General features: G+C 38.0%; 1 protein-coding gene across 1 annotated transcript; it reads left to right on the top strand.

Annotated features, from left to right (window-relative positions):
- On the top strand, positions 1–25,713 carry LOC148366046 (uncharacterized). The gene is made up of 8 exons (XM_088336459.1): positions 1–115; positions 1,514–1,659; positions 5,271–5,454; positions 13,018–13,161; positions 14,317–14,450; positions 20,925–21,136; positions 22,265–22,371; positions 25,074–25,713. The coding sequence occupies exons 1-8, from the start codon at positions 93–95 to the stop codon at positions 25,129–25,131; spliced, it is 1,008 nt and encodes a 335-aa protein (XP_088192585.1). The 5' UTR covers positions 1–92; the 3' UTR covers positions 25,132–25,713.
- Positions 25,714–26,261: the final 548 nt, after the last annotated feature.

Here is a 26,261-nt window from a genome sequence, read left to right as displayed (position 1 = left end):
CCTTGACACGAGGGAATTTGCAGGAGCTACCGGACTTCAGAACGGCCCTGACGCAATCGAAACGCTCAGAAACAGATTAAGGAAGATAAAACATGGGAGTGTACAATGAGCAAGGGTAAGGAGCTCTACTCTGTACATTTTCAATAGGCTGCCATTATTTCTATTAAAAAAATAAATCAACCTAGAGGGTTTTTTTAAAGTTAATAATTTCTTACCCGGGGCAATCACAACCCTAAACAAGCACGCAAGACTGTTAAAAATACATGCTCCCTTTGTATCGAAAAATGTCTATTCATATCTTATTTCTCCACTCTTTTTTGGGAGATATTTCTCTGCTAATATCATTGCAATGTTTTTTTATTGCATTCTTGTTCTGATGTACTTAGAACTGAGGCCAGACTACAAGAACTAACTTACAAATATGTTTGCCTATTTATCCCATTCTTTTTATATTTTTTTGTTTGTATTTTAGGTATTTTACTACATGTTTATCCAGAGGTGCTAAGTCTGATCTGTAATCAATATTGTAATTAATTGTAATTAATATTCACTAATACATTATCAAAGAAAACAAAGACAATTCTAAATCTTTAAAGTAGCGATGCAACTATTAACCAGCTCGGTAGCCTAGATGGTAGGGCGCCCGCTCCGAGACTGGGAGGTCGCTGGTGCAAGCTGGTTCAAGCCTCGGCCGATTCATAAGTCTTGGAACAGTGGTACTCATTGCCTCCCTGCTTGGCGCTCGGCAACAAGGGTTGGAATTGGGGGGTTTGGTCACCTAATGACTCCCAACACTGCAGTTGGGTCTAAAATGGCGGCGCCCTGTTTGGCTGCGGCTGCATCGGCTCGCTACAGTTTAACTATACGGGTCAGGTGTATTGACATTTCGTTCTGTGTGCATGGTTACAAAGAATGACAATAAAAGTCAATTCTATTCTTCTATTTTGTTTTTCAAATAATCCGTCAATTTTATCAAAGGTTTGAGATCATGGTGGTGGATTTGATAGACACTAGTTTAAATGATTAGAGTCTGTCGATACTCCGTGGCACAACATATTTCACTTTGGATTTTAATGGAGACAATTATACTGAGAGGGACTGAAAAACAACTGTTGGGTTAGGCCTAGTGCTTCACAATTATTTTACGTTTTTCCCTAAGAAAAAAAAAACCTCTTATCTTACTTTCCCATCTCTATATCTCCGTTTCTCTCTGCCTGTATACTCATCCCTGTTAAATATTGTTTCCATAGTGTGACATGAAGCGTAGCAGACCCTCAAGTTAACATTTTACACTGTGCAGACCGCTAATGCTCAGTGTAGACAAAAAGTATTCGCGGCCAGCGCACACTCTGCTATTGAGATTGCTACTGCCTCCTACAGTAGTGGGGGCGCAATTGCACTTAACAGTAAAAAAAAAAAATCTACGAGATCACACTACTTGAGAACCACTGCGTTAGCCCAAATGGCATTGCACTGATGTACGGCTTGTATGAATTGTCATCTTTCTTTGCAGGGCCTCCATTGGGGAGCCAGAGAATCAGAAAATGGTAGCGAATGATGGAAAAGGCGGTGCCTCCTCAGACCGCCGCATGTCTACGGCAGATGCGCGACAAAGCAAACTTCCCCCAAAAGACGTCGTCACAGACGTGATGTTTATGGGTCAGTACCAAACATACGGAACGTGGGCCGGATCAAGCCCGCCAATGGTTTTAATCCTGTCCACAAGACAACACTGAGAGAAGGGCAATAGAAGAATGAGTCGAAAAATGAGCTCCACTTTGAAATATGCCACCTAAGCTAGGTGCCACTCCCAAAACAACTGGAAGTGTATTTCTTTCTTTCTTTTTTCTTACTCACTTTCTTTCTCCATTTTTTTCCTCTTTTTTCTCTTTCTTAATGTCCCTTTCTCTTTTTTATTATTTTTCTTTCCCTATCTCTTTTTCTATTTTTCTCTCCTATATTTTTCTCTTCATCCCTTTGTTTCTTTTTCTATGTTTCTTCCTTTCATTATGTCTTTTTTATCTTCTCTTATTCCATTTCTATTTCTATTTTTTCATTCTTTCCCTCTCTTTCTTTCCTCTTTCTTTTTTCCCTTCATTCTTTTTCAAATTCTCGTTTTCTCATTCTGTATTTCTTTTTTCTGTATTTCTCTCTCTCTTTTCCTCAGCCCACTTTTTTTCTCTCTCCACTTCTCTTTCCTTCTTTCTTTCTGTATTTTTCTATCTCTTTATTCCTCTATCTTTCTTACTCTTCTCCCTTTTTATCTATTTCTTTCTCATTCAGTCTCTCTCTTTACCACCCTTTCCCTCCTTTTTCTCTCTTTTTTGTCTTTCTCCATCTCTTTCCTGCTTTCTATTATTCTCACTTTCAATCTCACCTTCTGTCTAATCTACTAGTCAGAATTTTTTTTTTTCTAACATCTAGACACAAAACCCTGGGTAAGTGTCTGTTCTAGTATTCACAAAGAACAAGATGAATCCCAGAAAGAACGAGAAAAGTTAAGCGAGTGTTTATGTGGACATGATGGTGCCATCTGGTTAGTTTCTGCCGGGAGAGATGTTCTGCTTCACCCTGATGAGGCGCCCCAGCGACACATTCTGTCAGACTACTCCCTCGAAGCCCTTTATAGAAACAAATCAACGGTTTCTTCCAGGGATGTTTCTACCATGCTTACCCTGCTTTTAAATGAGTCGGCTGAGGTCACCATGGTAGCAAGAGTGTCAAAGGCAATCAGACTCTTTACCCAAGTGAAAGTGTATAAAGTAGTAATTATAAAAGGTAACACACTTTATTAAAAGAGAAAATGCTGAATTGGATGTCAGGCTGAATCTCATTACTTCTTTTACCTATCCTTCCCATCTTGTTTACAGTGCCTTGCAAAATTATTAGCCCACCAAGAACTTTTTGACGTGACTTGGTGAAAGGAGGTTATGTTCCTCACTCTTTTATTACACTTGGAACTTTCCTACATTCATCATGAAGGCACTTTGCCATATAAGGGGTGAAATTGAGGGGAAGGGGAATTTATCGATTTGAGCCAAAATATTTATATCTTTGCTAACATCATGGCTGATGCCAAATGATTCATTTAAAAGTAAAAATATCTCATCTCATCTCATTAGCTGCACCGCTTATCCTCAGTAGGGTCGCGGGGGTGCTGGACCAATTCACCTGAAATGCATGTTTTTGGAATGTGGGAGGGAACCGGAGTGCCCGGAGGAAACCCACGCAAGCACGGGGAGAACATACAAACTCCGCACAGGAAGTCTGGAGCTGGATTTGAACCCACGCAGGAGGTTCCCATGACTTGAACTGCACCGCCGTGCTGCCCTAAGTTAAAATATACCTCATAAAAATATTTGACATTTATTATTTTAATGTATCATAGGTGTGCTCGACCCTTGAGACTCCACCAGTACAATAAGCACATTTTAATGCATTTAATTTCTCATTGAGAATAGCTAGTTCAAAAGAGAAATATTTATATCCCAGTGCTATTGATTCGCTCTTTAAAATGTACTTCAATTAATGGAGTTTCCCTTAAAACTTTAGTTTCTGCAATACAAACCACAAAAGGCTAGTCTATATTTGGATCGTTCACAAATGCAACAAAAAGATATCTTGGTAGATTGATTTTTGATTTTGCTAGTATCTATATCAGGTATTAACATCTGTCCTATACCAGGCCATATTTGGAAATATCATTATCCCAGACGGCTATTAATCCAAGTCATGCCCTGATTGCTACTCATGAAGACACTTCAGATATTATGTTGTATTGTATATTGTCGTTTCTACCCCGAATGTTATTTTATATGATTTTGTGGAGATTTGTAATATTTAGGTTTTGCTTTCAGGGGAAGATTTCCGGAGCAAATTTACTAATGATATTGACTTTTGGTATTGGCGAATACTGAAGAGTCCTTGAATTATATTGTTCTTAAAAAAAAATAAAACATCCTTACTAAAGAGCTAACGTTCCAAGCTAAAAATTTAACCTTGGAGTAAAAACTTTTAATGGAAAAAAAGCATGAAAAGTTTCAAAACTGTGTCGCCAATTCTTAGAACATTTACTACTAATTAATTTCAATAATTTAATGAAGTGTAACGTCAAGGGGGTGTGGCTAAAATAAACTAGGGTGCTCTAACTAACTTGACTTGGTGAAAAGGGGATAATGTCCTCACACTGTTATCTTACTATGTTTTGAAAAGGGTTGGGGATTTTAATCTGGAGTTAGAGCTTTAACTCTACAACATTGTTTAAAAATACTGAACAATTCAAATTTCTGATAGCAAACGATGAAATTGAAAAGATAATCTTGACACAGAGCACAGTAATGATCTTGTTTCTTCACCGTTTGGGTAAATTTATTGTACAGCGCTTAACTTCTAATTTATAATTGTGACAAGTGTGTAGAGCATTATATGACTACAGCAATTTGTAATTCAGTCACTGCACAGGTTATATTACTATTACAACTGAAAAGCTACCCAAGGTCACTTACCGCATTCTGTTTGACTTGGGAGATTAATCTCTCTGTTTACAAAACATCCAGCCATCTTATTCACAAGAGTTTGTTTTGCCGCATTAAATATGAATTTGGTCTGTCGGACCAGAACAAATTCACAAGCTACCACTTCAAAAGTTCTTTTTAGTATTCAATGTGCCCCCTGATTGTGTTGCGCACCGTTTTGTTTGTCACGTGGGCTATGTAGGTGATGAGTAGAAGTTTCCTGTAGCATTGCATTTCCATGGCCTAGAGCTTTGCTGGGAGAGTCTATGTCATGCAAGCATAGAGGAAGACAGAAGTGACCAGAGCTTGCACAAGTATGATCTTTGATTTTACCGCTATGTTCTTGTCCCTCCAAATGAGTTCAAATCTGGCAATTGTGGCTTTGGTTTTAACTATCCTGGCCATGATTTCTGATTTTGACCCCTTTTCTGATATGACAACTCCAAAATATTTAAATTTGGTGACAGGTTTGAGTTATCTGTGGTTGATGATGTTTGTGGTGATACCTTGGTGATTGCCATTGTATATTTTTCATGTTAAATTACTATTTGAATGTGTTTTAGTGATCAGGAAGATGTTTTTTTTTAAATAGCTTTTCACTTGTACGCTTTTGAGAGGACGGGAGTGGACAAATTAGTTTTTAATTATTTCATATTAGGAACATGTGCTCGTTACACATGCAATTAAAGCTAGGAGCACGATCCTGGAACGCATTTAGCTCGTAAGAAGAGGTACCATTGTATTTTGTTTTCACAGTGGGCGGCTGGACCAAAGAGGATCCCACCTGTCTGGTTGAGCAGTTCAGGTCTGAGTATAACGAATGGAGGATGGCGGCTCGCATGGTCAAACAGCGAGGTGACGTGGCGGTGGGCGCTCTGAATAACAACATTTACGCCGTGGGCGGTGCAGACAGCATTAGATGTTACAATAATGTGGAGAGGTGAGTTTCTTGGGGAGGGCTGGGAATTTTCTAAATTAGATGGGCATTGGACACTGTTTTACCTTGGGGAGAATTACCTGCAAATTTAGGAAGACAGTCCCTCGCAAAAGTATTGGCCCATCAAGAAGTTTTTGACATATTTCCATATTTTAGGCTTCAAACTCAAAATATTTCCCAAGAATCAACAACATGAGAGGCACTATTATGAAAATAAACCAAATGTATTCAACATTTTATATTGTTGCATCCTATTATGCAATTCTGATCAATCACCGATATATTTTGACGGATCAACCAATGCACAAATATGGTACTGAATTTTTGTGTGCAGCCCTTACAGTAGTTTTAATTTCATGCGCCTTATAATCTCGTGCGGCTTACATATGAGAAATTAATGTTACAAAAGGCTATTTTTTGGGGAGTGCGTGTTATACGGATAATACGGTAAAGGTTTAACACACTCACAACGTCCAGCGCTTTGGTTTTAGATGGCACCAGTTCCAATATTCTACAACAGAGCAGACAAAAGTTAGCAATGATGGTAAAACCTTTAACTGCATTGAAGGCCACAGTCATGAATTATTCCCTGAAATTAAATTGTAGTGAATGCCCTATGAAATCTGCAGGGTTTTTTTTCTTTCCCTTTTTGTCTATACTTTTGCAATAATATATTGGTGCTGTCATGTGAAAAGGGCAAATCTCCTTTTTGGTCTTTTTTCTTTTATGTATTGTAACCAGCGCAAAAAAAAAAAGCTGAAAAAAAATGGTAATACATCTTTGGCATTTTTTACATTAACATTGCGAAAAATAACCCCAAAAATTACAATGATAAAATCACGGAGATGTGTCTTTTTCTCATGAGATTGACTATAAAAGCTAATATTTACATAATTTTGTTACTCTTTATTTTTTGAAAACTCAGCGGTGATAATAATGAGTATTGCCTGTATGTTAATCTGATAAAGATATTTTTGGCATTTCGCCCCCCAAAAAATCTTTAACATGTAGATAATAAACCACCTAATATATTTCTTTATTTTACTATCATTTAACTATAATGAAGATTTAAATAAATTATAAAATTAGCCTATCTCTCTGCTACAGAATAGCAGATCATTTTGCCAATTTTACGTAAAATTTCTTGTCAATTAAAATTATTTTTTTGTTGCACCTGCAGATACTTATTTTAGGTGCTTTTTATGCTTATTTTACTATCCTTAAACTTGGTCTTCCAAAAATGAAAAAACAAAAAAACGTATTCAACTTACCGGTAATAATGCTACTCATTAAAGGAGAATTTTATGTTTAAAAATATTATCATGTATAAAACAAAGGAGAAAAACAGCTACAATAAGGAAATTGTTATTTTACTATCTTAAAACTTGATTTTAGAAAAATAAAAGATGCATTAAGTTATCAAATGAGCTATCATATCTGATTTAAAGAATAGGAAATCATTGTTGCCAATGTACAATTAAGTGCAATTAGTTTTGATGATCAGAATAATACATTCATAACAATTTCTTATTCCACCTGAAGATTATTTTAAAAAGTAATATTTTGACTTAATATCCTTTAACTTGGTTTTCCAAAAATAATAAAATGTAATAAGTATGGGAGATAACTGTCCCCATTTTTAGTAAAATCTCAAATTAATTAAGAATAGTGCTTAATATAGAGAAAGGGGGAAATAATATATGCCGCTGCAATAAAAATATATATACATTTCCTTTTTTTTATTATCATGTCGTGTATTAGGGGCGGCACGACAGCTGATTGTTTAGCGCGTCCGCAGCACAGATCTGAGGTCATGGGTTCAAATCCTGCTACCATCCTTCTTGTGTGGAGTTTGCATGTTCTCCTCGTGCCTCCGTGGGTGTCCTTCTGGCACTCCGGTTTCCCCCCACATTGCAAAAACGTGCATGTCCGGTTAATTGGCCAGTTCAAATTAGGTATTATACTTAGGTGTCCCCTGTCCACTGCCTGAAGATAGCTAGGTTAGGCTCCAGCACCCCCGCGACCTACTGAGGATAAGAAAGGCAGATAACGGATGGATGTACTATATTTACTTTGCTAATGGAGCATTTTGCAATCATTAATTTACAAACAAGGAACATGACAGTCACATGGATAAGCATAGACAAAATGGATGGATGTTTTTTAAAGGGATATTGTCCATTGGTTAACAAAAAATGCTTAAAAAAAATATATATATATATCAGTATTGGCCAGAAGGCTTTGGAGGCAATGTGCACTGCAAAGTCCAGCTCATCACTAAAGAGTGGGAGGACGCTTTCAATCAACGCTATGGCAACCAGATGATGAAGGTGCTGTAACAGAGTCAGATCAGGAAGCTTCTCTTGCTTCTGATAACCATGAAAACCAGTACTATTGGTTTTATGTGGGGGTGCAAACCCCTACCCGAAAATTAGCCAGGGTAGGGATGTACCTGTACAAGACACACCTAATGAAGTGGTGCCCCAACACCCATGGTGGATAACCGTGAACAATAACATTCAATATTTTATTGACAATCTTTGATTTAAAATTAAAAATAAAGACAACCTTTTTTATGATTGATTGCAACTGCATCTACCTGTATGCGGCGTCAAAGTATCCAAGTGTCCCAACTTAGCGGTTTCCATCATTCTTTCTGATGAAAAAAATAAATCTATAAATTGCTCCACACAGCAAACATCCAAGCCATATGCTGCCAGACTTATCACTGAACAGCAGAGGTCAGCATCAAGACAGAATGGATCTGTGGCCTTGCAGCCAAAGTGAATCATTGGGGACAATTTCTCAAGGACTCGCACACATATACTTGAGCTGTGCTGAGGCCCCCACGCTTGCAGCTAGCTTGAAGCGATTGGCTACTCTCCAGTTCCCACAGAGAGGCACTTCTACACAAAATGAGCCTTAATGATGAGCCAGAGTCAGGAAACATCCTCTTCAGTCTTCCATGGTCACACTTACCTGAGTTTGGATATTCCCTCAAGGCTGGAGTGCTGTTGTGAGATCAAAAAGGCTTTGCATGTGTTGCTTTGAACCCCAAAACAATTCAATGGAGGCGTCTTATAGATGATGAGTAAGTGGGTGACATTATTCTGTGTCACAGTCCTTTTATCCTTAGCTGCTTTAAAGTAATGTAACTCAAAATATGGAATTTTCAGTGCAACAAAAAAAATATATTAAATACAAGAAACAACATTTTTAATTAAAAAAGGTAATGGTGAAACACATTTTCCCTTAAAAACAAGGGACATTCATCCATTCATTATCTGCACCGCTTATCCTCAGTAGGGTTGCGGGGGTGCCAGAGTCCATCAAAGCTATCTTCGGAATAGTGACAGGAGACACCCTGAACTGGTTGCCAGCCAGTCGCAGGGCACACAGCGACATACAATTTACTCATTCAAATAGGGACAACAATTACCCTGACATGCATGTTTTCGGAATGTGGGAGGAAACCGTAGTGCCCGGAGGAAACCCACGCAAGCACAGGCAGATCGTGCAAACTCCGCACAGGAAGGCTGGGAGCTGGATTTGATGCCATGAACTCAGAACTGTGCCCTGGATGTGCTAACCACTCATCCGCCGTGCCGCCTAACACAGGACACATGTATTAAAACATATTCAGACCTACAAAAAAAGATAAATAAAAAAGGAGTTAGACCTCTCAAATACTCAACCAATTTAAATTAAACAACACAGAATCCATAGAGAAATGCATATTGACCAATCACAAGAGGATAACAGTGTCTCGAAGGGAACCGGCCTTAGATTGGTCACTTTTTCAAGAACAGCTTCATTCGAGAACCATGCATCCTAAGTAGCGAGTTGAGAGGTTCAGAGGAAACAGAGACGAATGAGACGAAGAATATTTATTCCACACAGATGTGAGAAGTATTGTTTTGTTTTAAATTGTTTGTTAAATTAACTTAGTCACCCATTCATAGTAAGCCTTTCTGATTAGTTTATTAATTGACACAATTCAGGCTTGGTAGAGTGCATTTAACACAATCGTTTTCTTGAATGAAAATCAACAACATGTTGTTTTTAAAATTACATGCATGCACAATGTTTTTATTTGTTCAGGAAAAACAATTTTTTAAACAATTAATATTGCTTCTCCAAGACTATTGCGACAACACAATATTGCAGATGCAATACTGCACTACTGCAGCAGAGGTCAATAAAAAGATGAATGAAACACAAGAGTAGCGAAACATTGTGTGACACGTGTCACCCAAGGTCTCATTTGTTCACAAGGTTTCACTTTGCCCATCACTCTCAGTACATTGGAAAACAACAAGAATGTGACAAGAAGGCTTAGAACGTGACAAAAGAGGCAATGAACTAGCACCGAGCAGAGAAAACAAAGGGTTTGAATAGTGAAGAGAGAGGTGAGGTTGGAGAGTAATCCGGACAAGTGACACCAAGTGTGGGTTGGAAGTTAGAGCCAGAAAGTGAGTGACCAAATAAGGTCAAGCGAGAGGGAAAGGAAGAGGAAATCAAACCTGACTGCAGGACTGTGACATTCTGAGGCATTAAGATGCTGAGCTGAGAGGGAGAAGGAAAATTATATCCATCAATCCACGTCAGGTTAATTAGCCGATCCAAATTGTCCCTAGGTGTGAATGAGCGAGTGAGTTGTACGTCTATGTGTGCCCTGCGACTGGCTGCCAACCAGTTCAGGGAGTCCCCTGCCCACTGCCTGAAGACAGCTGGGGATGGGCTCCAGCACCCCCGAGACCCTACTGATGATAAGCGGTGCAGGTAATGGTTGGATGGATGGATTGGTATCACTTTGATATACAGTATGTACTTATTTCACAAGATACCTTTAGTCGTTAAGGAACTAAAAATGAGAAGTTTAGGATAACAGGGGGATTATATTATTTGAGGCGTACCCACGCAATTCTTATTACATGCAATCATTTATTTTATATCGATACAAGTTATTCTTGTTGCGTTGATACCAGTCCTTATTTCAAGATCACATTAGTGGTTGAGGAACTAGTCAAGTCAAGTCATTTTTATTTGTATAGCCCTTAATCACAAAGAGTCTCAAAGGGCCGCACAGGTTATTGCACAGACTATTATTTCAGACTATTATTACACCATCCCCTGATCTGGAAACAACATGAGGGCAAGAAAAAACTCAAAAACCTCAACATGAGGAAAATGAAGAAACCTTGAGAAGGGGCCGCACATGTGGTATCCCCCTTTCAGGATTACCAGGCAAAGGATGTTGCAATTACAAATAATACAGAGATATTGTCCACAAAAAGTATAGGTTATTCATATGCCACTGAACTATAGCTATATGAACTAGAAAAATAGAAAATGAGTGGGAGGTGTGTCGATACAATATTCACACATCCAAAGCAATACTAACAATGTAGCCTGGAGCTCCCTAAGAATACCTGAGTAGCCTGCAGGTTCTAAAATTTAGTTCACTCGTGGTGGGTCACTGGGATTGATTTCAAAATGGCATGAGAACTCATTGACATGATTGCCTTCTTTAATTGCCTGATCAATTCTTCCAAAATGATTTGTGAAATTGGCCTATAATTTATATATGTATATTTGTATATGTAAATCATTCTGTGCTCCAACAAAGGCTGGTGTTTAAGTGGTTGACTGAGCCTAATTTAAACCTACTTTTAATAATAACAGCATAGTAATACCCTAACCCACTTTAAAATAGTAATAACATCATACATTATTTTAGAAATGAATATCAAACTGGTAGCCTTTTGTGCTGAACAGTAATAAAGAGTAGCTCTCTCGGCTTCAAAATGGTTGTGACCTGGGCTCTAAATTTCAAACAGTTCTTTTCCAATGTGATTTCCGTCATGTTTGTTTGGGTTACTTAACAAAGAGCAATCTCGTCCCTTTGTTTGCCATTCAAGCACATCAGCCAATCCTCAATTGGTGGCAGTCGATGCTGCGGCAGGCTCTTTGCTTAGCAACAAGTCTCTTTGCAATTATGTGATCTATCCAGACAAAAAATAAAATAACACAACTAAACACATAATGTCCATTGTTAGTTATGACATTGCTACTACCCCATATACCAAAGGTGGGCAAACTCTGGCCCGTGGGCCAGTTGCTGCCTATCAGGCTTTTGAATCCGGCCCTCCAAACAAAACTGGTCAAGTTATCCTGACAATAGTAAATAGTGCTACTAATAAATACACGTTTTCTTTGGTGACAACTGTGCCCCTATTGTCCCTTTGTGTCAACAGAAATACTACTACATAAAAGAGACAAATGACTGTAAAACTAAACATAATACTACAAAAATACCTTGACAGAAATACTATAGTACAAAAACATTACTACAGAAATATTACAACAGAAATACTACAAAAATACTACTAAAGTATTAGTACAAAATTATTAAATAACTAAATATATTTATGCTTGTAAACAGGTACCTTTCTTTCTGAAAATAAAATATTATAGAAATACGAACAAAATACTACTAAAATAATACAATATAAAAATACTATTACAGTAGTAGAACAATACAAAAATAATATTACAGTAATACTACAATACAAAAATACAATTGATAAATACAAAAATACTACCGTGGAAATACTTCAAAAGTATGTCTACAGAAATACGACAGTAATAATATAATACAAAAATACTACAAGAGTAATCCTACAAAAAAAATCCATTATGTAAATACCACAAAAATAAAACTACAGTAATTCTACAAAAAAAAAATTAACAGAAATACTACTAGAGGAATACTATAAATATCCTATTACACAAAAGACTACATAAATCTTACAAAAATCACTACGGATATACAACAACAAAATCTACTATGGAAATACTACAAACATACTACAGAAATAGTAAGAGTGTACTACATACATACATATATATATATATATATACTGTATATAAATATCAAATGGAGTGCTTAAAACAGCCACCTATAATATTAATTTGCCACAATTGTGATTAGAGGTTAGATCGTGGGCCCGGGCCCAAAACCGACCTGGACCCGGATTTCAGGCCGGGCTTTAAATTTCAATCATTAAGTCGGGCTGGTCGGGCTTCTCTTGAGGTTTTTTTGTTTTGTTTTGGGTTTTTTTCTTCGTGGAGCATCTACACAGCATGCTCTTACTTTTACTCAAGTAACTAGATAAAGAAAATGGGCTCGTTTATCAAATCAGGTTAATCTGTCAGGTTTGGGCGGGTTTGGGTTTAAATACCCGCGACTCACGTCGTATCGGTCAGAATTTTTTGACCCGAACCTGGCTTTTAATTGTGATCGTTTCAAAACCAATTTGATGGGACTAACGTTTTTTAAAAAAAATAAAACATGTAAATATCTGCGTGTATATTTATTCACAAATGAAAAAAAGGATAGAGCTCCAGGATTGCCCCCATGGCTAAATGTTTGAACCCAATGCGACTCGTGACTCCAAATATTTGCCCATCCCTGCCATATACTGTTTTGCTTGTAGTAAGTGCTTGTTACTGTTTGGACTTGGAAATAAATACTCTTAAACACCCCCTAACTCTTTTTGTCAGGTACGACCCAGACACAGACAGCTGGAGTGCGGATGTAGCACCCTTGAGCAGCCCCCGCAGTGGAGTGTGCGTGGTAGCCATGGACGGATACTTGTACGCTATTGGAGGACATGACGGTATAGCTGCCGTAAATATCGTAGAAAGGTACTGCAGCACCAATGAATTATTAAATGTTTTCCCAAATTTGAAAACGTGCAAAATGTTAGGAGATAATATGTTTTTTCATAAAATCTATATAGTTCATCCGTGTATTGCAATTATTTTCGGAGATAAATAATGCATTTTGAAAAAAAGCCCGTCTGGTCTTTGACTTCCTGAGCTGTGACGTCATGTGAGGAACACCGGCACCCTAGCACGCGAGTCACCATATTGGTTTAGTCGAAGAGCTTTGCCTTAGCGTTGTGTCGCAGGTGGTTGCAGTAATGGTTGAACAAAAGGAGCCAAAAAGCGGCTAATTGGCAAAAATAACACACAAAGAGCTAACCGGGTCTAACTAGGACCAATCAACGAAAGGTGGCCGCAACCTCAGTGGAAAAACGCGAGGCAGGCCGACCAAAAAACAGCAAAACCAATGCTAATGAAGGACGAATGTGCCAAAAACACACTAACAACAAGCGCCAATGGGGTGCTCACAAAAAAGAAAGGCCCTTGGCTAACGGGAAGCTATCTGGACAATAGTATACCAACTGTGACAGATGCGGCGAAAAACAAATAATTGTACATACGAATGTAGCGAAAGCAGGTAAACTTACCAGCTTTGGGAGGTCGAAGTTTGAAACGCGGAACAAACAGTCACAAGGCCCCTTGGTGACAAGATAGGCAAAGTTAAAAATTCCTCCAAGCACAAAAGAGTGTTAGCAATCACTGTTCCCTACAAGTGCTGATTGTTTCAGAGCTGCCTCATATGGTGTGTTAATGGGGTTCTCTATTTTAAAAGTGTTGTGTTCCTTCAATTATGTAACAGCTCTAGAGGATACAAACGAGATCGGTCAACTTTAAGAATACATTTCTCGAGTTCCCCAGCACATGGAATATTTTGCAACATATATGCATAATTGTAAGCAGGAACACTACACATTCTGTGCCTGATTGGAAAAAAAGCTGGTCTTTGAGAATAGCTTAAGAGAGCAGTGTATTGAAAGGAAACATTACCTGGAATGCTTTGTGAGTGCAGAATGTTCTCAACGACATCCCTGGAAAGTTTCTTACATAACCGAGTTCCCAACACAAAAAGAAGACATGTTTTGATGACTAAGAAAGTAGGTGTTGAATAGGTGTTATTTTTGTTTCTTGCTGCAGGTACGACCCGGAAACCAATGCGTGGAGCAAGCAGGCGCCCATGCCGACGAGACGTGCCAGGGTGGCGGCTGCTGTGCTGGGTGATCACCTGTATGTCATTGGAGGCAACGATGGAGTCCTGGCACTCAATTCAGGTAGGGTTTAACATCCGTTCTGGATGTTATGCCAAATGCACTCTGCATCCGGAGTGGATAGTCTGGGGTTTGAAGAAAAAGTGCAGAGGGAAATTGCTCGAATTGTTTGCTCCTCTTAAAATAATACATGTAAACAATAGCAATCTACTCGTATTCCAGTAGTGTATATTATTTCCGGGAATTTGGCTTAACTACCAAGGACAAGTACATTTTGAGTTTAAAATCACGTAATCATTGCACATTAAATTATAGTTTAATTTTTTGTCTTTTAAATTTCCAATTCATGTCAACTCATGCCGTTGGCTGGTTTCATCAGCTTTATCTTTGCATACAACGGATATATCTGTCCATATGACGTCTGACTTGCTGCTTGCCTCATTTCGCTTCATAAAAGTCCGCATGCGGCGTCCAGAAGAGATAGAAAGCTCGTGGCAAACCGCAGCAGAACCACAACAAACCGCAGCTGTTCCGGATAAAGTGTATACTAAGCGTTGACACCCAACATGCTTTACACAAAGTGAAATCAGAGCATTGAAATTGTAAGCATGTCGTATAATATTTTGTCTGAAACCGTCGGAATGGTTTAGTTGCTTGTAATAAAATTACTGATTAGAGTGCAAATTTAGCCCTGATGTAGGACAATTTATCTGTTTATTTTTTGCAAACTTGGCTTTTCTCAATTACCTAAAGCGCATTTGTTGTCAGGATGTATTTATTAGAGTCTTAAAAATAAATGGTACTTCACAGCATGTGAGAGCGCCTCCAGTAAAAACGAAATAATTAACACAATCTTAAACTCAGATAAAAGTTAGACAATTTTGTCGAAGGACGGATGGAGGGTAAATCGTTTAAAACCGCACAAATCTTTTAAAGCAGACCATAATTATTAGCATGTTTACTGCTTTTTCCTTCCAATAACCAATAAAATCCTGCTTCTGGAGACAGATGCAGATATTGGTGACAGCTTTTGTATTAAGCAGTGTTGAAGAGACTAGGGCTTAGCTCTATTGATCAATCGATCAATAATAACTTTCTCAGTAATAACAACAATGACAAGATATAGTTATCAGGGTTCATACACATTATTAATGGCTAAATTCAAGTACTTTTCTATTGACTTTCAAAGACAATTTTCCAATTCCAAATTATAAAAATAAATGATTAGATCATGCATTTTGTAGTCACAAATGTATCTGATTGACATGTGCGATTTTTATGTTGCATATGGATTTATCAAACATGTGATTTTTAAATCTTGAGTAAATTGCGAAGATAATTGTTTTTAAAGGAAATCTCTCCCCATACAGGTGTAGCTTACATTTTCAGTTGCAGGAAGTTACTCCCATTACAATTTACCACTTGGAAATCGCTACCTGAATTTTTGCATAGCTCAAAATAAATGTCCATAATTTATGCGTAATCCTATATATAATACACAGGTATAGCATGTAGATGTCCTCTTAGGGAGTGATGAGGCTTTATAAAACAATGCCGCACACTAAATGCCAGCTACAGTTACAAGGGAAGAAAAAATGCAGGGGCAAAGCGAAGCCACTAGCAGTGTCTGCGTCATTTTTAAGCAGACTTGTTGAGATACCGACGCTGCCTGTCTTACGAACGAGTTAAGTTCCGAATGATTGTTCGTAAGTTGAATTTGTTGGTAGGTAGCTTCAGTGCTATATTTTGTATGTTTAAGGTTTATATAAGTATGTTTAAGGCTCGTATAAGTAACCTGTATTGTTTTGTACTAAAACGTAAACATTTCATAAAATAATATGCTCTATAAAGATAAAATGAGGTTTAATTAACTTTTGGAAGGTGCGCTTCAAGAGGTCCTCTGCCGTGGTAAAAAGTGTCCCAAAAAAACATTTCCGACTATTTTCTCAACCGCATCAAGCTTTCTTATTCCACTTTTGTTTAAAAAGAAACGGCTCGCCTCTTCTTTAAATTTTACACCAACCATATTGAATGGATGCACGAGATATTACACAATAAAAACGTCTAAGTTACAAAAATACAGTACACGCTGTTATGCTTACACAAGAACCAGGATTTCAAGCATCCGTATAAACCCCGAGTTATGAGATATATACAGACATATTTCAGTTTGAATATGATTATGGATGTGTCCATAATATCGAAACACATAACTTCTAAACATTACACAAGAGCTCCAATCCTCAATGTTACGCATGCCATGGCTAAAAAGTAAAATTAAAATGTAAAGAGACGAAGCCAAAATGTGTTACCGCCTCTATAGAAAATTAAAAAAATAATCAGATACATAAATAATTAGAATATTTTCAACAAGTATTGTCTACTGATTGAATTTTACAGCATGACCTCAACTAATTAATTAATTAATTCATGTCTTTTTTCTCCTATCGGACATAATTTTTGGCCAGAGAATTATTGTGCATCCCTAATCATTATAGATGATAGGACAATAGTGTAGTTTACTGACCACATATTTAAAATACTGTAGAGTACTAGAGATATCATAATTATTTTTTTTGTTTGCTTTAATACAAAGTTTAACACCCCCCCTAAAAAAAATTTGAATTGCCGTTTTAATACCTTTATAGTTCGAATGCCAGGACTCCATCTTTGCCTCCACTTTGTAAATTGCAGTTAATAAAAGGTTTAATATTGAGGAAGGTTTATTTCTCATGGGAAATGGCTTCCATCAAATGCAAAAATAATAAATACAAACTTATAACAAATGATCATTTAACTCCCAGTTTTCCATTCTACTAGAACATGTAGCAGATTGAAGTAGACAGTGGCACATTAGCTTCAGTCCAGTAATAAAACAGCTCCTTTTCGCAGTGTCTCCCATAGGCAGCTTATCAGCCAGCTCTAATAACAGTCCCGTTCATCAAATCACCCTTTTTTAAGAAGGAGAAACAGAAAAATGACTCTGGAGGACTAGCATCTTTCACAATAAGTATCGATAGGCGAGTTTCGATTCTGGGTATCAATTTCCGACAATATTTTAAGTTATCAGCACTTGCGACAGCCATCGATACTGGTATCACTTAATGCATTACAAGTTTAATTGAAATCGGCAGTGAAGAGTTGAATACTCAGTCAGGAAAAACATGGCATTGAACATCTCTTATAGTAATATTATTTAAAAATGTAATATCAAATCTAAATTATTCACAGTTCCAAAAGTTGATTGATTGACAATTTATTTTCCATGTTCAGCAAATACCAGGTAGGTACCACAAATTCATAATCAACTACTTTGACAACCAGTTGAGAAAACAGACAGAAATAATGGGCTGAAAGGAAAAAGCGAGGGATTTTCTTGGTCATGGTCCCCTGACAGTCTATATATATTTTTTTTTTAGTTTTTCCTTGCCCTCATGTAGGTTTCAGATCAGGGGATGGTGTAATAATAGTCTGTAGTTTGCAATAATCTGTGGTCTGTGAAGCCCTTTGAGACTCCTTGTGATAAAGATCCATACAAATACACACGACTTGACTTTTCATAATAATATAATCACGAAAAAAAATTCTTATAACAAGGTATTACCGTAAATTCCGCACCTGATTATAAGCCGCACCCACCACATTTTAAGAGGATAACCGCTTTTGTACTTACACAAGCCGCACCTGTATATAAGCCGCATGCTCCCACATTAAAACATGTCACACAATCACAAAATTAACCCAAACCCTACTTTGAGTCCCGAAATTTAAACTGAACATAAAGTACACTGTTCAAAAACCACAGCCGGCAAAATAACGGAAAATGATACCGTTAGTTAAGATTTGATGCAGACCTGCAGAGTCCGGGTCCCGTTAAAAGTAATCCAAGGAAAACAAGTGTAGATTTCCAAAGGTAAGGGTGGGAAAAATGTATATCCACTATTATCTGCCTTGTCCACAAACACTCACCTTTACAGGTCCCCACTTCCCGTCATCCCCTGCGTCTGTTACGCCCCTTCTTTTTAATTGGTCAGTGCAAGACTTATCAGAATAAGTGTCCAAAATAAATACAAATAAATACATTACAAAAATATACAGTTGCAAATACATATTATACATGGTAACACATATTTAAAAAGAAAGACTGTACACCGAGAGAGTTTTTAAAGCTTTAATAATAATATTATAACTTTCATCCCAAACCGTGCCTGTGAAGGGTAGCAAAACGCTACTAACAACACGCTCGCAATACAGTTAACGGGTCTGTTAAAAAAAAAAACATACCGTACATGTGGAAATCACGGTAAACGGTTCTCATCTTCCTCCCTATAACTGACGTCATCAAAGTTGTCCTCCTTCAGTATGGGAAAGAGACTTTGTCATATAGACGTCGTCCCACGCTCCCTTATTCCAAAACACGCTAGCAACACGCTCGCAAGGTAAAGTTTGCGTGCAGTAGCTCTGTTTCCTTCTTTATCGGACTGCTCGATTGCGTTTAGCTTGTAAGCTGCGTCATGTGCCTTGAACTCGAGCGCCGCTGGCGGCTGTTAGAAAAATGACATAAATTCGCCACATCACTGAATAAGCCGCAGGGTTGAAAGTAGCGGCTTATAGTCTGGAATTTACGGTATATGTAAAAGTGAATATCCATCCATCCATCGGGCAGTTGACATCCTGAACTGGTTGCCAGACAGTCGCAGGGCACACGGAGACATCCAATTCACTCGCTCTTTCACACCTAGGGAACATTTGGACCGGCCAATTAACCTGACACGCATGTTTTTGGGTATGTGGGAGGAAACCGGAGTGCCCGCAGGAAACCCGCGCAGGCACGGAGAGAACATGCAAACTCCACACGGTGAGGCTGCGGTAGCTGGACTCAAACCCTGAACCTCCGCACCATGGGGCTGCGCGCTAACCACCCAGCCTCCGTGCCACAGCTACCAGAACAATACAACAAAATAGAAAATCTACAATCCTCATCTGATGAACCTGACGAGCTGGTCTTTCAGTCACTGTTTTCCATTTTGACCTCGAAAACTTCGATCTTGTTGTAGATGTCAGCTTTCAACTTGACCCAGTTAATAACTTTTATGAAATGTCCCGAGTTTACTCTTGTTTTTGACTTTAAACCCCCAAATTGAATAGTGACGTTAATGGTGTAATTTAGTGGTTTCCTTACTTTGGCATTGAGCCCTCGTGACCGCATACTTATGCTCTCCCTCATTATCTCCATATTTCATTCCCCTCACTCTCATACAATCACAAAAATACAAGCTGACTATACCCAAGATAAACAGTGAAGTCGTGGTGCCACCCGTTTTTACTATTTCCGTCTTTGTGAGAAGTTATGCTCGCCAAATTCCCACAACTTATTTTTGTCAAGTTCATGATCTACATGTTTTATTTAAGGCTAATAGAAGAATCTGGGCTTATTTAGATAGCATTTTAACATTAGACGTGTGGGAGCATTTGGGGTGCACTGATTGTGTAATGAATCACAAATGCCCAATAGACCCCCGAAGTCCTCATATTATTTATTTTGCATGTTACAATGTTAAATAAGAAGTTTTTTCAGACACTCGTAATTGCATTTTTCCCACCACCAAATTGTTTAGCGTACCCAAAAACGTAGAAAATTCAAACTTTGCAGTGTTCATGCGTGTGGCACACACTTCATAAGTCAATAAGATGCCTATATGCTATTGGTTGATGTCATATAAGGTGCTACCCATGTATTGGTTGGCGTCTCGGCATCATGAAGATGCCGATATGCTATTGGCTGAATTCCTTCCAACAACGCCTGTGTGCTTTGTGAAGATATTACGAGTTAAAATACTGTAGTTTTGAAATGAATTGATAAACTACGGTTCCCAAGACGTGCAGTGATGTTAAAGTGAAAAGCAAAAACATGAAAAACCACAGAAGTGAAGCTTAGAATTTTTAAGGCTGGTCCAAATTGTCCCTAGGTGTGAATGAGCGAACGAGTTGTCTGTCCCTGTGTGCCCTGCGATTGGCTGGCAACCAGGCTCCAGCACCCCTGCGACCCTACTGAGGATAAGCGGTGCAGCTAATGAGATGAGATGAAGAAGGCACATGCAATCATTGCCCTCGCTAAATATGGCAGTAACCAATCGCCTATCACAACAATTATTGATTTAAGCAACACAGTCTTTGAAAGACATGAAAGTCCACACAAGTGGAAGTTTCAAAATTTGTTTTAAATTCAATCCGCTGTCTCATCCCCCCTTTGCAACCACCCACTAACTCTAATGTACCAGCTCAAGGAAATCGCAATTTTTTTTTTTCCTTTAGATTTAAATACAATGCGATTTAATCAGATACATGATTATTTAAGTAGTAGTTACCCAATACTATTAGTTTTATCCTGAGTATCTGGGGTACAGGATCCATTAGCAAATTACCATTGTTTTCTATACCCCGCCGTGTGGCAATTTCACTCTGTAATTCCAAACTCAAATTATTGTTATATCCTGTATGTCAGTAAATTAAGCTTCTAATTGTTCCTGTCCACAGTGGAGAAATACAATCCCGAAGAAGGCAACTGGTCGATATGTGCCCACATGTCGACCCCACGGGAGAATGCAGGCTGCGCGGTGTACCTGGATTACATCTACGTGGCCGGGGGCAGGGACGACCTCGGTTTGAGTCTGTGCTCGGCAGAGCGCCTCGACCCAGAAACCACCAGGTGGACTCCTGTCAAACGCATGAGGAGCAAGAGAGACAACGTGAGTAGTTGCTCATGAGAATCGAGGTTATTTCCTCTGAAATATCAACAGTAACGTTTTATTCAAAGGTATTCACAAAGGCCACTTTTTTCTATTAGATTCAATTTCATTCATCCAAATTCATCCAGAATTAGATTGAATCTGAACGTGTAGTGTTCCTCCTTACAATTATGCAGATATGTAGCAAAATACTCCACGCGCCATGGGGCTTGAGAAATTTAATCCATTTTGGTCGTTTCCTCTAGAGCTGTGACATCATTAAAGGAACATCACTTTGAACATGCCGGATCCCGTTAACACGTCATGTGACGCAGCTACGCAACAGACAGCAATTGTAGTGAACAGTGCTTTGATACAGCTCATTTCTGCTCGGAGAAATAGGAACTTTGTTTACCCGGTCACTAGGGCCCTGTTACTGTGTTGTCAGAGTTGCATGCTTCAACCTCCAAAAGCCGTTTGGGGGAGTTTACCTGCCACCGTGCCAAAGTGTGCGTTCCTTGTTTGCCCTCGCCTCCTCTTAGGTAAATGATTGTGGCTTTTCGGTTGTATTTTTCGCCTTGCGTATCGCGGTTGGTATTTTATTGTGGGTCTGGCTCTCCTATTAGTGTCGGGCTGCAGGAGGCTTCCTGTTCTGTTTGTGTACTCCTGGTTTGCCCCTGCAGCAAACCTGTCTAGCCTTCCGTGTCCATTGGTTTATTCCCCGCCGGATTCACTTTTGATGATGTTGCTGTTTTTCTTTGTTGATTCTTGGTTGGCCTGGCTAATCCCTGTGTGTTTTTGGTTGGCCAGCCTCCTGTTTTTCCGCTGTTGCCTTCTCCGTTTATCGGTCCTGGTTAGCCCCCGTTAGCTGCATAAAGTGTTGTTTGGCTGGCTAGCCTGCCTCGTCCATTAGTTTATTCCCGGCCGGGTTCGTATTTGTAGCCGCTTTTTGCTGTGGGTTCCTGGTTAGCCTAGCTGACCACTATGTGTTTTTGGTCGGGCAGCCTTGCGTTTTTCTGACAAGTTCGGTACCGGTTAGTCCCTGTGTGTTATTTTTGCCAGTTAGCACCTTTTTGGCGGTTCTCCCTTTTGGAATGAAATCAATATTTCTGTTCCAGGTGTCTTTTGAAATCAATATTTTTGTTCCAGGTGTCTCTTGCAGTGTTCAACGGAGCTTTGCTGGCGGCAGGGGGCTCCGATGGGGTATCAGATTTGAAAACAGTAGAAGTTTACAACAGTGAAAGCAGCACATGGAGGTAAGAGACGATGTATGCCCCCCTAGTTTAATTAAGAGCTGCAGTCTTATGATGGCAATATTACACACTGGATCCATTGAATGGGTGCTGAATGTTTGTTGATTAGGCACTTTGCTTCATTTGCTTAATGCGTTTTTCATCTTTTTATACTTTCTAAGGGGCTAAATATGAGGTGATCACGGATTCGCCCAGATGGATAAAATACAATATTAATATGAAGAGTGAAGTTAAACCTAATGAAAAAGAACCATAGGCCTGCAGCAAAAACATTGATGTAAAACACTTTTGAGTTGATCCAGATTGAACGATATATTTTTTAATTTTTCTTTTTCTAACTCAAAAGTTGTTTTTTCCACGAACGTTTTAAATATATAGTTTTTAAAGTTCTTCATAATTGCATCTTTATATCACTGTTTAATGTTGGTGATTGTATTCATTTATTATTCTGGATACATTTTGGGGGATTTTCAATTTATTACTCTCATTATTATCACAGTTATTAATAATAATATTCATTAATCTTAATATTCCTTTTATATTATTATCATACATTTTTGGAATGCAATTTTCTGAAGAACACACATTTTGGGCCCATTTATGTAACGACATGTTACCAAAATTAAATAATCTAGAGGGATCTCCGATGTGGTGCCCATGGGAACTAGAGTGCCCCCTAAGGATAGCTGAGGGGCCCGTCAACCCTTTTTGCAAATAGCTCTCCAGGGCTGGTTCAATGTGATTTTTTTGTAAAATTATTTTTTTTGTGGTTGACTGAGTCTATTTAACACTATTTTCAATGATCAACAGGGTAATGACATAGTAACCGCATAGTAATGACATAATACGAAATGCATATAATAATAATTTAAAAATAATATTGGACAGCATCTAATTAAATCCCAATTCTGCATGTGGTGCAAAAACAAAATTCATTTTCTTAAATGAATTGTGTGCTCAAAAACACAAAACTTTAAAAAGGGTTGATGAAAATAAGAAAAATTGTGCCGTTTAGTCACGTTGAGTCTCTCTCTGTAGTTTGTATTCTTTCTTGTGATCTGCAGGACTTGTTATTCGTTGCAGGACACAGTAAAGTAGTATCAAACAGTCAAACAATAGACACTGTGCCTTTAATACAAAATTAGATAGGAATTAATCAGGAGACATAAGGTAGACATAAAACTGCATCATGTGCAGCTACAGTGTGATGAGGTAGATAAAAGTATGCAAAAGTATGGGAATTTTGTAAAAAAAAAAAAGTCAAATAAAGAAAAACTACTGTAAGTAAAATAAAGACATAACCAAGGAAATTCTAGACTAAAAACAACTGCCATTGACGAGTCTGAGTCATAACAGGCACACTCAAGCAAACTTAAGCACTACCTTATTAAAATCAGTGTTCTTCAACTGTTAGGTTGGGACCCAAAATGGGTCGGGGAACCGTTTTTGGTGAGTTGCAGGCTTTGCCCATGAATAATAATATCAAAAAATACGGTATTACTAAAGGTCAATGACATATCTTAACAGTTGATGGCGATAATACCCTGCAAATTCAGGTGGACACCCACTATTTCACACCACCGAAAAAGAGCGGTAAAGTTTGCGTATACGTTCTGAACAAGGCAAAACACTGATACAGTGGAGAATCTGTGCAATATGGATTTTATAATATCAATGAGAAACCAACTGAAGTGGGGCGTTTTGCATTACAACAACAATGTATGTGTGTATGATTTGAACACTAAATGTCGCTGCATTGCATGGTGACACTAAAAACAAGTGGTAAAAAGCAAGAGGAATCCAAACTACAGAAACTAAAGCAGGGGTCTCAAATCTTTTTCAAGCAGAGAGCTACTTTTTGTTACCAATTAGTAAAAAAGGGCACCCAACATGTCTAAAATAACATATGTTATTACTATGTTGTTACCAAGTTATTATCGTAATTTTTGGAAGTAGGGTTAATTATTATTATTATTATTATCAAATATTCAATCAAACGCAATAAAAAATATTTTTGACTAGAAAATCACAAAGACCCAGCATTGGTAAGCTATTTTCAGAAAAGGTCCGTGAGGCAACTCAGCTTTTTTGAGGGGGCACACTAGTGCCTGGGGCTCCTCATTGTAGACCCCTGCACTAAAGTAACCAAGAACCATGAATTTTTTTTCCCCCCTCATTTTTTTGCCCAGCCTTTTGCGGCGAAAGAACTTAAAAAATAAGAAAAAGGAAAAGGAAAAAGGGGGCAACAAGAGGAAAAAAAGAAAAAAGAAAAAAAAAAGAAAGAAAAGAAAGAGAAAAATAAGAAAAACAAGAAAAAAAGACAAAAAAGAGAAAAGGGGAAAATAGATTGAAAAAACGCTAGAAAAAAGAAGAGGAAAAAAAGTTGGGGAAAAAACAGAAGGAAAAAATAAAAACGAAAACAAGAAAAAGGAAAGAAAAGAGGTGGAAAGGAATGAAAATAGGAAACTGAAAAAAAAAGGAAAATAGAAAAGAAAAAGAAAATAAGAAAGATTTTGGTGTTTCCAAAGCAGCATGATGACAACAATTATGCCGGATTTTCAATCAACTCATTTGACTTTTTTGAATAAAAACGGACCATGTTGAGACAAAGTGACTTGGTGATTCATACAAGCCTTCGAGTTGCATCCTGCATCTGAATGCCTCGCTGTCTGAGAGTTTGTTTCTTTTCTCTCGTCTGTTTTTAGACACTTTGGAAGTATGAAGAGCAAGCATCCGGGAGGCAGAGTGGCCGTGCTTCACTGAGACCCGACAATAGACCGTCATTACATGAGCGGGACGGGACAGTTAGAGAAAAGGGAGACTAATGGATGCATGTGCCTCGCTCCGGGACTTGCTGTGATAAGCGTCAAGACCAGGCAGCATAATGACTCAATAATTGAACAGTTTGCTCAAAAGTGAGTTGAATAAGTAAATCACTGGTACAAACAACCACGGGCAATGAATGGAAGTGTGATATAGGCTAGAAGGTTACATCACTGCTATTCTTATGTCCTGTACTTGCCTAAAAACGATAAACAAGAGTAGGTCATAAACATGTGTGTTATGTAATGTACATAAACCATCTCAGGTATTTTGGAAGGATATTTTACCAAGAAAATAAAGTGTAGAGTGATGTTTACAAAGAAGTTAACAATAATTCAAATACAACCGACGCCTTTTTGACGTCTATTGCTTTTAACCCCTTAACCTGCTGCCGACCCGCCGGTCTTGAAGTAAAACATGCCACGTATCATTGGAAAGCTTAAAAACTCTTGGGATTCAAGCTATTTCAAAATGTACTCATCACAAATACATCACGAACATCCTTAAAGAAGGTACCCACAAACCCATGGTAGTCACCTCATGAGATCATTCTTTGCAAACAATGAGTCATTGCATCCTCAACTATCCAGTGAATCCTACCGTTCAAAATATTGACTCCAAAACACACGATTGTGCCAACAGATTCAAAAAAATCCACCTAAAAGCATTTCTGCATGGTTTGACAATCCTTGTTGCAATATGTATGTTTCGTCATATAATATATGTTTACAAATAAACAGACTCATAAAATTGTATTGTAAAAGTGTATTCTTCCAAAAGATGATTCGATTTGATGCACTGAGATATTTCAAATATGATTCACAATTTTTCATTGTTATGCTATTCATAGTAAAGTGAAATATGATTGAGCTGTAACAAGTCTTTTTTTGTGCAGATTAATAGAGAGAGCTCGTTTACTTTGTACCACCACCATTACTACACCGAGTATTAAGACTTCAAATAATGTGGGTAGTATTAAAGGGGCATTGTGTATTATTTAGTAACTTCTAGTGGTAAAAAGAAACATAATTAATTGAAAAAAACAATATTTAAATAATAAGCAAAAATAC

This window comes from Urocampus carinirostris, chromosome 5 (assembly GCF_059441175.1).
Source record: "Urocampus carinirostris isolate Australia breed hairy pipefish chromosome 5, RoL_Ucar_1.0, whole genome shotgun sequence".
Taxonomy (NCBI): domain Eukaryota; kingdom Metazoa; phylum Chordata; class Actinopteri; order Syngnathiformes; family Syngnathidae; genus Urocampus; species Urocampus carinirostris.
The sequence above is the reverse complement of the archived record's forward strand: the minus strand, read 5'-3'. Positions and strand labels throughout refer to the sequence as shown.

Coding starts and splice junctions, on each gene's coding strand:
- LOC148366046 (XM_088336459.1), top strand. CDS start 93: ATGGGAGTGTACAATGAGCAAGG. Junction 14,451..20,924: donor AGTCCTGGCACTCAATTCAG/GTAGGGTTTAAC, acceptor TCCTGTCCACAG/TGGAGAAATACAATCCCGAA. Junction 22,372..25,073: donor AGTGAAAGCAGCACATGGAG/GTAAGAGACGAT, acceptor GTCTGTTTTTAG/ACACTTTGGAAGTATGAAGA.